Source organism: Cyclopterus lumpus, chromosome 4 (assembly GCF_009769545.1).
Source record: "Cyclopterus lumpus isolate fCycLum1 chromosome 4, fCycLum1.pri, whole genome shotgun sequence".
Lineage (NCBI taxonomy): Eukaryota > Metazoa > Chordata > Actinopteri > Perciformes > Cyclopteridae > Cyclopterus > Cyclopterus lumpus.
In genome coordinates, this window is record NC_046969.1 from 10,470,763 (window position 1) to 10,483,696 (window position 12,934).

The 12,934-nt window shown below is 41.8% G+C and overlaps 1 protein-coding gene across 3 annotated transcripts in view; it reads right to left on the reverse strand.

Annotated features, from left to right (window-relative positions):
* Positions 1-12,934, reverse strand: part of LOC117729574 (disks large homolog 1-like) — a 94,117-nt gene that overhangs the window by 63,789 nt on the left and 17,394 nt on the right. For 2 of the 3 annotated variants that reach the window (XM_034530788.1, XM_034530787.1), the window contains exon 5: positions 5,217-5,339. The exons of the other annotated variant lie outside the window; for it this stretch is intronic. In XM_034530788.1, coding sequence (XP_034386679.1) covers positions 5,217-5,339 — 123 coding nt within the window. The remainder of the gene's footprint in view (positions 1-5,216; positions 5,340-12,934) is intronic. 3 annotated transcript variants of the gene reach the window in all.

Here is a 12,934-nt window from a genome sequence, read left to right on the forward strand (position 1 = left end):
CAACAGGCTGTTGCTGAGCATCGACTGAGATGAAAGAATAGAGAGACGACAGGGGGAAAGAAGAGGAGAAAGTACACAACCAGGCTAGCAAGTGTAATCAGAGCATCCTTCACCCATGGCATAAAGGCCGAGAGGCTTCAGCATGCAGCAAATAAGCTAGCATGGCCGAGCCAGAGGCAAGCTAAGTGTAAGAGCAGCCTGGCATATCGCTAGCTTCACTTATAAGTGACCGTAAACGCAATTACGAGCTCACTACACACAATAAACGGAGCTATTTCCAGCAGTATTCCCTCGCGTCTGAGGTGTGCAGCTAGCATACACAGCTATCTTAGCCTCTCTGAGGATTAGCCACAGGTGGCTGGCAGGACTCCTGTCACAAGCTTCTTCCTGTGTTTCCAAGGGAACTGTATCTATGGCAACAGCTTTTCAAGTCCTGAAATACACCTGGTACTGGCTGACTAATGTGTTGTTTGCAATGATCTGAATAGATAAAATACTGAGATTTCATAATTACTTGTGTTTTTTATTAACCTTATGTGTTAACCTCATATGTGACATGGTGGGTGAGTGTCCCCCTAATCTGTCCTTTGCAAGAGGCGTCTGCAACTAAAACTACACCACTACAGACCGACCAAGCTGATATAAACACTACAGATATTCACTGTTCTGTTTTAACCTGGAAAGCTTTGCTCATGTTGAAGAAACCAACAAACCTGCTGGCTGAAAAACAAAGATTGTGACTTTCAACAAGGTTAATGGGAATTCCTCCCATTGACCTTGGATAGCTTGTTGGGATTTTATGACAATCAAATCAATAAAATACATTTCATCCAGTTGACCTAAACCCCGCTAAGACTAATACGTGTTGACTATGTTTATGATTCAAGCCAGTCAACAACACATCTTACAAATGAGAATTATGTCACATCTCACTAAAGCCACTTTAGTGACTCTTTGAGGCTGTACGTAGGTATAAGTGCTGCAAGTCCAATGCTAACATCAACATGCTCACATGCTCACAATGCCAACGCACTAACAAGTTGATGAAGCATCTTTGCTGAGTGTGGGCTAACGTTTGCGAACTAGCACTTAACACAAATTAAGCTCCATCTGAGGCTGATGGAAATCAGAAGTTGTGCAGGAATTTGGTCATAAACCAACTATTGGAAAAATAGATGGCATGGCTAAAAAAAAGCATTGTGTTGATTATGGTAAAATATGGGATGAATGGTTTCTGGTTAACAAACTCTCTCTAAACCAAGGCATATGTGTTGTGATTACTATCTTTACGGTTGCCGAACACAGCACTGAAGCAACCTCGCCCACAATCAGAAAGTACTGAGCAAGACATCAATCATGTTGCCCGCAGTGTGAACACACAGTAAGAAGCGAGCATGAATTACAACTGGAACCATATCATTAGTTGCCAGTCACTCTCTACAGCCTGTGTGTCTGCAGTTAGTCAGCATGACAACAAAATACAATAAACTGACAGATCAGCTGACAGCGACAATTCGGTGACACACTGGCTATATCCAACTACCCCCCCTACCCCCCCCCCCCCTCTCTCTCTCTATGTCTGAAGTCAAATGTCAGCCAGTGAATACCGTCTCTATTAATATTTCAGGACCAATTAAATAATAGCACACATCATGCATATTTAATGTCTGACTGCTGAGCCAACTTTGCCCTTCCATCCCCTACAGGTAGGCCGGGCTATGATAGATAGCCAAGTATACAAATGCTGTGTTCACTCTATTTAACAAATGATGTTCTGCTTCTGCTGTCCTGGACATGGCCCCATCACAGATTCACCCACAACCTATTCTGGATTCCAGTTCAGCAGGCACCGGACAGCCTGACCCTGCAACGCAGTAACAATGCAGGTATGCATGTTGTACCCCGATACAGACATACAGAGGCTTCATTCCTACTAAGTTTAGCAGCGACTGTAATTTCATAAGATTTTGTATAATTTATTATTTTTGTGTTAGCTCACCTTTAACTTTAACATTACTCTCAATACATTCATAAAAACATTAACTTTGTGTTGTCAACAACAATAAAGGGATGCTGGTGCAGCTGGAAACACTGTTAAACAGACGTCATGCAGATCTATACTGCGATCTATTCCAGTGGTTCCTAACCATTGTGGCTCCCTGCCAGCCCTTCCATTAGATCCTGTTCAGATTCTGGTAAGGACCATTTTGAAAAGCTATAAGCTCCCCTGGTAAATACTGGGGATATAGAGGAATAGACATAAAGCACTGCAAAGCACCAGCTCAATCCCAATAGGTCAGAACTGATATTTTCCATCTTAGATCATGTTTGGGGATGGGCTGGGTTTTTTACTGAGCTATGCAGCGCACGTTATTCTTTTCACACTACTTTCATAATGACAGTGGATCACATTACTGACAGGGGTCGCTGACAAACACACAAAGAATTACCATACATTTCCAGCAGCAACTTCATAGTTGTAGTTCACTTTCACCTCTCTCATAACACTTTTTTATTTTGGCTGCGCAAGTACACCACCTGCTAGAAGCCAGGCTGCAGACAAAGCAACTGGTGAACATAGAAGTTTATGAGTTGGTGGAGAAGAGTGAATATTGGATTAACATCCACCAGGTGGACAAAAACAGGACTCTAAATGCAAGATAATGATACTATGTAGCTGCTCAGTGCATTGGCAACTACCATGTCAATCTAGAAGATTGTAATATGACAGTTCCCGCTGACCCCAAGTGGCTAAAATATCTTATTGCAGGTTCAAACATCTGAAAATAAATTTCCTCCAAAGAGATGGCACAAATTAAGGCAATACTAGATGCTGCGCCTTCTTTTCTGTACTGTTAGGGTGATTGACTATCATAGCTCTAAATATCTAAATACCTGCAAGCTGCTCAGTTAGCCAAGGGTTCGGTCACGCTAGTTCAATGCTGTTGTTTTAGTAAACATCAAAACACCTGGGGGATCTACAGAATGGGTTCAAGTCCATCGGTGCAAGCCATATCTCTCCCTACATGTGGGCAAATAATCCTGACAATGTTTTTTTTTAAAGATAATTAAAGTCAAGGAGAAGAGCAAAAAACTAGGCGTTTGTTGAATGCACATGTAGCTGGTTTGATTGCTTACTCAGCCTTGTGGTTCTCCATACTGAGGCAGTCACTATACACCTGTTCAACATTACAGTAAATGCAGACTAAAGGTCTTACTAACTCTTAATTTCTATTGCTGTATCAGCAGGAGGAAAACAAGATTCATTGAGGAGGAGTGATGTGACTGACTGACAGGTTGATTAACATTCAGCAACAAATCTGCCCTCCGTCTCTGCGTCTGTCTGCATGTAATTCTCTCTTTATCCCATTTCTTGCCACTCCCTAGCCATCTCTGTCTTTCCTTCCTTCCTAATTATCTGCATTTGCTAAATGACTACAGTAAGAGCCACTAAGGTCTCTGAGTGGTCCATGTGTGCTTTACTGTCCGTGTGTTATAGAAAGGCAGTCAGTTGCTTTTTTTTTTACTGTTTCTCCTCATTCAGTCTCTGCAGTAGATATAAATTGTGTTGGTGGAGTCACTTATACTGCTGCAGTGTCGGCTGCATCCAGTCGACCATAAACAGTATAACGCATATGCCAATACTGGAAACAATAAACCCTGCTATTTCATTTATTGAGCCTCTTTACCAGAACTATTCAAACATTCAGTAATAGTGCATGCTATTAAACAATTTGATTCAGTCATATCTTGATTTGTGAAGGTGCCACGTACTATGATGGTTATTCTTCTGCCTCTACTGCCTCCTGCAGTTTACAAACTGCGACTACATCTAAACTATGTAGTCTAAACTATATAAACTTATACGACCAGAGGAGATGGAAGAGGAAACCGTCTCAGTTCTCTTCCCACTGGTATCTACTTATAAAATCCTTAAAAATACACTCAAACAGAGGACTTAGCACAATTAGGCAGAGCTAATGAGATGGTGGGTTAAAGGCTATAAGTTTGATCCCAAAATAAATAATTTGTGATGCTTTTTCATCGTAATCAGTTCTGATTTTCAAATTATGACGAGATCACTTGCAGGTCTATTAACATGCTCTGTGTTTACATAGTTTAGAGAAACAAAAACATTATAGCTGCGTTGGTTGGTTCTGGCTTCAGAAGATCAGTGCGGTACAGAGGTTATGATGATGTTTAATTATGTTAAAAAAAATGTGAATAGAAGCAAGGAGTGAGCATGTTGCAGAACAGGTCTTTTAAAAACGCTACATGTCGGGTTAGGTAATATGTCAATATTATATTAACATTGTGATATGAGACCAGATATCTTCTTGTTGTTGGATATCGTAATACCATAATGTGGCATACGTGTTGTTGTTTACTGGTATAAAGGCTGCAGTACAGTAAAGTGATGTCATTTTCTAGCTGTTGTTTTATTTGACTTATCCAGTATAAGCAAAGTACTGATTATCAAAATTTCCCATTGTGTAAACACTTAAAAGCACCAGTGATAAACCTTACAATATCGTTACAATATTAATATATATCAAAGTATTTTGTCAAATATATTATGATGTTTGATGTTCTCCATATCGCCCAGCCCTAACATGTATAATTTATTTTTAAATGTCAGCACAATGAGCATAATCAGCATATGACTGCATAAACGAAGGATATGTTGCATATACTTCATCTCACATATTAATGGTATAGTTTCTCTAAATTAAAGCTTCTTGAAGAGGATATTAAACTTGTCCAATTCCTTCCTGGTTGCCTCCACTTCAGTCTCTTTTCATACGAATATAAACATGTTATGAAGATATTTTCCCTGCAGCTTTCCTCCCTTGCACCATCTGCTACTAAGACCTCTGGCACTTTAGCCCCATTTGCATCGAGGATTGAGGTTGTCTGTTTTATGAACTATTTATTGATGTTAAAATGCCACAGGGAACACTTGCACATTATTTTCTTGAAGAAAGGTGACAACAACAACAACAACAACAACAACAACAACACCAACTGTAGGAACAACAATTCCCACAGAGAGTTATCTGTGAAACCGTCTCACAAAACATACGAAATTAATGAAAAATCACTTCATGCTCATAAAACCTGAACTTCAGACGAGTCGTGAAACGGCTGAAAGCCGACATCATGTCACAAACGAACAGAGCTATGAATGCATGCGACGGGGTCAGAGGCGGGGTTACCTGGTAGTAGGAGCGGCTGTGTGAATAGAGGGAGGAGAAAGGTGGAGCTGGGACTTCGTTTAGCCTGTCTCCCTCTGGGTGAGGCCACGCCTCGTCATCAAAGGGAGCCTCGGGTGATTCTACCTACGATGTACAGACAAAGCTCAGCATGGTGCAACACACACACATACACACACATGCGCTGTGGCACACTAGTGTGTAAGGTGCACTGCAGTCTGGGACAGTTATTTATAATATAATTATTCATACCTATTTTTTACAAAGAAAAGGGAAACAATGCAGCTGTATGAGACGAACACACACAGTATGTATGTCCATAGCTTATGTATATACGCTAATAACCATGTCAGGTCTTTTTAGGTGCATCCATCTATTTAACTCCAATATACTAATATACTGTATATTGACTGTAAGGAGAAGGAGAAGAAAATAAGTCCTTAGTACACTGTTTTTGTTACATACTGTATATATGCATACATTATTAATACATTATTAATGTATTGAGAAGTAACACAAATGTGCACTTAAGATAAATTACGGAAAAGTGTGTGAGAGAGAAAGAGCGATAGAGAGAGAGAGAGAGAGAGAGAGAGAGAGAGAGAGAGAGAGAGAGAGGAAGGAACATGTACATGGGGAGAACAAGGTGGCAGGTCCATCTGTCATACAGAAGCAAGCCAGATCCAGCACCTGTGTTTTCACACACACATTCACACAAGCACACACAACAACACACACACACACCATTTGAGAGGGAGGAGTTCTCAAAATAACCTGAACTACTCTTATACACCAGCAGAAACACACACGCTCACCGATCACAGATTATGTCATCGAGGTGATGAGCAGCTGAAACGGATCTGTTTAAATACAGAGGGATGACGATGACGATGACGATGGTCTGGGCGAGGATATCGAAACCTCTAAGTCATGACCATTAAGCAAGTGGGACCTCGGTGCTACTAAGCTTACAATGAACTATTTTGTACATTGGTGTCGTACAGTAAACAGAGATCAATGATGGAAAGCTGGATGGATGGATGACTGGAAACATAAACAAATAAATTCCATCCATCGGTATCAACACCATGTGTCCCCTCAAGTGAACCCAGTGAAATGTTTATGGATCGGAAGTGATGGGAAGGTGGTGACCAACCACAAGGTGGAGCTACACACCAGCATCTCTCCACCACAGTGACATACTCTTCATTTATGGCCAAGGCTTTTCTAGCAGACAAATGTTGAAGCCGTTGTGACTAACAACTGACTCAGAGACAGACGAATGACAATATATAATGACTTCAAACTAATACACACACTCCTCAGCTATGACTGCCTGCAGCGCGAGCCGGCTGCCGTAACTCACCCCAATACACACACACACACACACACACACACACACACACACTACTGCTGGCAACACTCAGAGATGATTTTATGAAAATAATACAACAACTTGATGATCACTCATGCCAGAATTTTAAAAGGAGGATATATTAGTGGGGGGTGATACAAAAGAAGACTCATAGGACATGACAGAAATCAAAGAAGCAGAAGAATCCTGGGCCATTTTAAATCCTATTTTTTATTTGTCTGTCATCTGTTTTAATATTACTGTCAAACCGCCAGTGGTTGTGGCTTGCAACGTTTTTTTCTTGAAAGAATGACAGAGAATTAAGTAAAAAGACCACTGAGTTAATGGCCCTTCGATCACCACGACCATAACATTAAATGTGTTAGGATTATGGGTCGATCCCCCAAAAAGGCATAATTATGATTGACCAAACACCACTAAAACCTACAATTCAAAAAACAGTAATACCGTTTGACCGATTAAATGTTTGTACGTGTGTGTGTATGTGTGTGTGTGTGTGTGTCCGTGTGGTTGTGTGTCCGTGTGTGTGTGTGTGTGTGTGTGGCCAGAGCAGTACAGTGATGTAAGCACTAATCTGCAGACAGATACAACCAATCAACCAAAATAAAACGATTACCCGGCTACGCTGTGCTAATATGAGTGTGTGTGAGGGAGATAGAGGGTGACAAAGAGGAAGAAAGAGAGACAAAGAGAGAGGGAGCCAGACCGACATAGAACGAGTGCAGAACAGAGATAGTAATGGGCCTCATTACTAAAAAATGGGGCCAGGATTCGACTGAATCCCTTCATGCACAGTTCCCCAAAAGTATTCTCCTGGCATAAAGAAAGGCTTTGTACATAGAAGAATATTTAGGCCAGTATCCTTGACTTTGAAGTACTTTCAAAAGAGACCCATCTAAGTCTGGAGCCATACTGAAACAGCTCTCCTTGCTTCTGTCTGCCTCTGCCACCTTGACCAACACTGTCAAGTCATCCGCTTCTATTTCTGAAGCCACTCAATTAGATTTTAGACCAAACTCTGTAGACATTGCAACACAATCATAATGGACGTAAAGCTTAGCTCTGCTGTTGGGTTAAAAATGTCATCTTTTCAAGGACCATGACAAACAGGCTTAATTTAAGCTTGACTGCATTATCATTTTGCAATTCATCCAGTGACATTCAAAAAAAGAGAGAGAAAGGGAAAGTCTGTAATCAAATTGTAAAAACGACGGACTAGCACCACAACAAAGAATGTTTCCTTTAAGTTCCACTCTTGCAATAAAATACCTGTTAAGCACAAGCACTTCATTAAGATGAGGGAAACAAATGACCTGATCTTGACTAGACAGCAGGGATTTGAAGGATGAGAAATTAAGTGTTTGATTTCCTAATATTTAAATGAAACCACAACATTTCCCCTTAACAAAGTGCTTTTGTTGGCCAAACATAACCACACGCGGGATGTGAACCCTCTGGTGTCAAAATCCTGCGTCCATGCACCAAAGATAATCCAGCCAGCGACTACATTTCCCAAAGGAATGTAAAACTACATTTGTAGTTTAAACTGTAATCAGGGTTGAGATTGGAAAATACTGTCGCTCCCAAATTGATTTACAGAAACACTGGACACGACGAACCAAGAACAAGAAACACGTTGTATTCCTCTGGTACGGTTCAAAGGTTGTTTAATATTTTGTTTACAATGCAGAAAAAAATGTATGGTTGTTTAAATTGTGATTAAGTCAACCTTAGTTACGTATGAATATACCTCAAAATGTATGAGCACAGAAATGATCCATTGGGCCTTTGAGTCAAAACATAATCAAAAGGTTTCACAGAACATCAGTAACATCTGGGTCCTCCACAAAGTTATTTTGAGATATGGGTTGACAGACAGACATCCTTTCCTGGGGTAACGTGATGTAACAGTGAGCCCTGAGCCATGCGTGTGTTTTTCTTAAACAGAGACAGGCTGGCAGACAGGGCAGATGTGACGGGGAACTGATTGACAATGTGTCAGTTTTGTGTGTGTGTGTGTGTGTGTGTGTGTGTGTGTCTGTGTCTGTGTCTGTGTCTGTGTCTGTGTCTGTGTCTGGCATACTGGTGACAAAGCCAAAGCATTAGTTACCTGAGGAGGCGTGATGTGTGTGTGAGTGACGTATCCGTGAACGTGTTGAATCTGGTTCAGCTGCCGTTCCGCCACCTGAACCAGCTCCGCACCCCGCAGGTCACCACGGCGACCGATAGATCCGTCCCTCCCCAGTGATCGTTCCCTGTCTCTCTCCATGGTCCCGGCGCCCCCTCCCTCTCTCCTCCAGGTACCCCCTTCCCTCCCCAGGGTACCTCCGTCCCTCCCCAGGGTGCCTCCATCTCTCCCCAAGGTCCCGCCATCCCTCCCCAGGGTGCCTCCATCCCTCCCCAGGGTCCCTCCATCCCTACCCAGGGTCCCTCCATCCCTCCCCAGGGTCCCTCCATCCCTCAGCTCTCTGGCTACTCCCATTGGGTGCAGATGGCAGGGGTGTGGGTGGAGTTTTGGGGCACCTGGCGACGCCCCTTCCTCTTCTTGATACCGGTACTTCTATAGAGAGGAAAGAGGAGGCGGACGCAAGATGGTAAAGGAGAGGAAGGAAGGCCGTGACAGAGAGAACGTAAAAACGACAAGGAGGAGAGAGATGGTTAGGAGGACAAGGTTTAGGAAGGTAGGAAAGAAGCAGGGGGGAAAAAAGACAGAAGAAGACACCGAGTTAGTTCAGAAGCAGAACACATTTAGTGAGGCTGAAAAAGAAAAAAAGCGTGAAATTGCAGAGAGCATAGCAGAGTGTGTGTACATGTATGACTTTGTGTGCGTGCATGCGCGTGTAATGAATCTTTTTTTACTAGAGTTGTGTGTAAGCACATAGTGTACACCAGGTGTACACCCAGCATGGCAGTAATTGTTTCCTGAGCTTCCTGTTCTGTACATCCGAAAATGCACAAACAGTCACACACAAAAACACACACACGCTGACTTACAAAATAAGTTTTTAGGCAAAATGAGACTGAATGAGGATTGTGAGCAGGAGACGATCCTGCCTCAGGGAATTACTGTTTCTTTCTCTCCAGCTCATCTCTCTGTACCTTCATCGTGCCTCTTGCTGTTTCCTCTCCCCCGTCTCATTGCCCATTCCCATGCACTCTCCCTCGCTTCTCTTCATCTTTTGAAAAATATTATATTTGATGTTTCTTTCTGCTTTACTGGACAGAATAAAGTGGAGATAGTAAGTGGAGCTGAGGGGGGAGGGACGAAGGGTCCTTCGCCAGTTTTGAATCTGTGACATTGTGGTGACTCAACTACGCAGAGCTGAGCAGCTGAGAGGACTCTGCAATGTACACGTAATGCTTCCTCCAGGAAGTACACAGATAAGGTGACTCGGGGTAAAATCATGTACCTTCTTTCATTTTTTCCATTTGAATATGAACCAATTGGCTTCTCGCTGATAAAGAGAAGCTGATGAGTTCAAGGAGGATTTTTAAGGCTACGGGACACATTTTCTGATTTCATCAACATCAAGATAACAGTTTAATTTCAGCAAAAACACAAGCAGCTAATATAGAGCGCTCGCAAAACAACCCATCGAAGTATAGTTACTCATGTCAGGTAATGGACTCACAGCTTGTCTTTAAGGTTAAAGGGACACTTCACATGCTAAGACTATTTGGCTGCATGTCCCTCTCACTGCACCACAGCCGAACACTTGCTTATTTATGGAGAGATACACCAGTTGAGAGGCTATTTGAATCATAAGGCAGTTTTGACACGGAGAAGTCAAAACAGGTCACAATTTTGAGTCATGTAATAACAGAAAATGTTATCGGCATTGCTCCTGTCAAACCTGAAGTATTCTTGATTCCAAATACTTGATTGATTGATACCTGTTGATTCAAGATGTGTGATTAGATCAACGCATGATGTTTCCAAACTCACGCTTTAACATCTGCAAGAACATCAGAGCAAGACCAGTGAAACATTGAAGCACATCTGGCTTATCTTGGTCAGCCACAAGATGCACAATCTATTCTTGAAAGGTAGTTTTGGGGCAGAGAGTGGGTTGCTGCTTTGCCCAGGAGAGTCTGTGCAGAACACTATCAGCTAATTCCTGCAAATTCAAATAGACGTGGCTGTGTGTGCTCTCCCCCTGCCTCCCTTGCTGCATACTTGAACCTCATTTAGAAACGGGATTGGGAGTAAATACTGCCCTGACAAAATGAACTGATCTGAACCCGTCTCATGACTTTCGGCGCATTTCATTTTCCTCTCCGCCTCTCGGCCTGATCTTTTCATTCACTGTCGACTCGCTAATTAGTCAGAAATGTCTCAAAATAATCTTGAAAGCGGCAGATGAACGGTCAGGCACTAAGACCCTGAAGAGACCCTGGCTAACGCTGTTGTCACAACACTGCTGCTACTGCCCTCTGCACTCACATGCGCACACACACACACACACACACCTAGTCAGCCATAATCCACAATGCAGTATTTGGCGTTTCATTTTCCTATGGCACAAGAACACCTCTGAATGAATGCATGAATGGTCAGAGACACCAAATATGTCTCTTTCATCATCACAGTGTCTGCATGTGTGTGTGTGTGTGTGTTTCTGCTTGCAAGAGTGGAGTATTCCTTCAATCAGGAATGTGCCTGCAAATAGCCTGCTGAAGACTAAGACTCACACGCATACACACACACACACCCACACCCACACATGCACACACGCACACAAACACCCACACACACACACACACACACACACACACACACACATGCATGCATGCATACTGTTGCTGGCATGTGTTAGTGTGTCAGCCAGTCTTGCATAGCCAGAGAAACGTGACTAGATCGGAAGCAGATTCAGCATCCTAGTACATGTCTATGTGTATGCTTGTATCTGTGTGTGTTTGTGTGTGTGTGTGTGTGTCAGAGTAAAGCCAGTAAAGCCAGTTAGTCACGCTTGGTGAGATATGAAAGAGCAGGGGGATCCTCTGCCGTAAGGGACTACTCACACACACACACACACACACGTGCCTTCATCTCTTCTCTCATGTCTTTTCATCACGCTCTTTTTTTCTCCTGCTTTATTGGCATGAAGTACAAAAGTACTTAAAGCCAAAGCAAGAACATCAGAAAACAGCTGATGATTCATTTGAGCAACAAAGGCAAACGTGACACTTAGAAATACAAATGGTTTAGTAACATAAAGGCAGCATCAAATGTCAGAGGACGCATTTTGTCAAAGGAATTGCTTTTTCTAAGATTGAATGAAATTGTAACAATTCAATGATCTGACTTTTAATGTCTGTGCATTATAGACACATGTTCTTTCGTAAAAAAAAATCAAACATTTCTGAAGCATAATCATAAAATCTGTCTCCAGTGCATGTTTTGATTCCTTTTTTCTTCCATCTCACCGTCTTCTCTGAACCTGCCTGATACTATATGGTGATGTAATATCATCAAGAAAACAACAAATGCAGGCTTTCTGTACCAGTATCGTAGATTGAAATGTAAGATCAACAAAAAGCTGATGTTGTTTAAATGTCGAGTATGAAGTGATAGAAAAAAATGTATTATTTGAAACAACTGAAAAAATAATCCAATCTCAATTAAAGTTATTCTAAATGTTTAAATTGAAAGTCATGAATATCTTCAATACATCTAAAACATATAATCTTAACAGTTTAAATATGTTAAATCTGTAAAGATGCGAGAAGGAGAAAACCTCAACTGGCTTCAGTCAGTAAAAATAAACAGACCTGAGTAGAGATAGAGGAACACATTCATCCATTTTGAATGTGTTAAAACACCTGACCTAGTTAAGGTATGTTTGATTTATCTTCTCAGTCACTTACACATCCTCAGCAATGGACACATTACTGCTCATGCTCATGCTCACCACGTGCACTCTCCTCTCCCCTCTGTGCATTGTGTGTGTGTTGAAACTGTCTGTTATGCTTTTCTCTCTTGTTACAGTACTTTCACATGTGATTTGAATCAAACTTTATGTTTTCTGTGGCAGTGAATGCTCACTCTACGGGTCCAGCGTCCTTTTGATTTGATCCATTTTGATGACTGAATTCAGCTAATCAATTCCGGTACATACAATACATACATTTATGGTACCTGCAAGTCTCCCCTTCACAGATATGCCCATGTTACGCTCATCCCATGTAGTTTTTGGGCAAAAGCAATGCAGTTTTTTTTGGCCTATATGTGCTAATATGTTTCACCTATTCTAAAAACACACTACACACTACTGAACTTCATCTCAAATTATTCTTCAGGTTCACAAATTCAGATGATGTTTCCCACTTCAAAATGGCTTATACT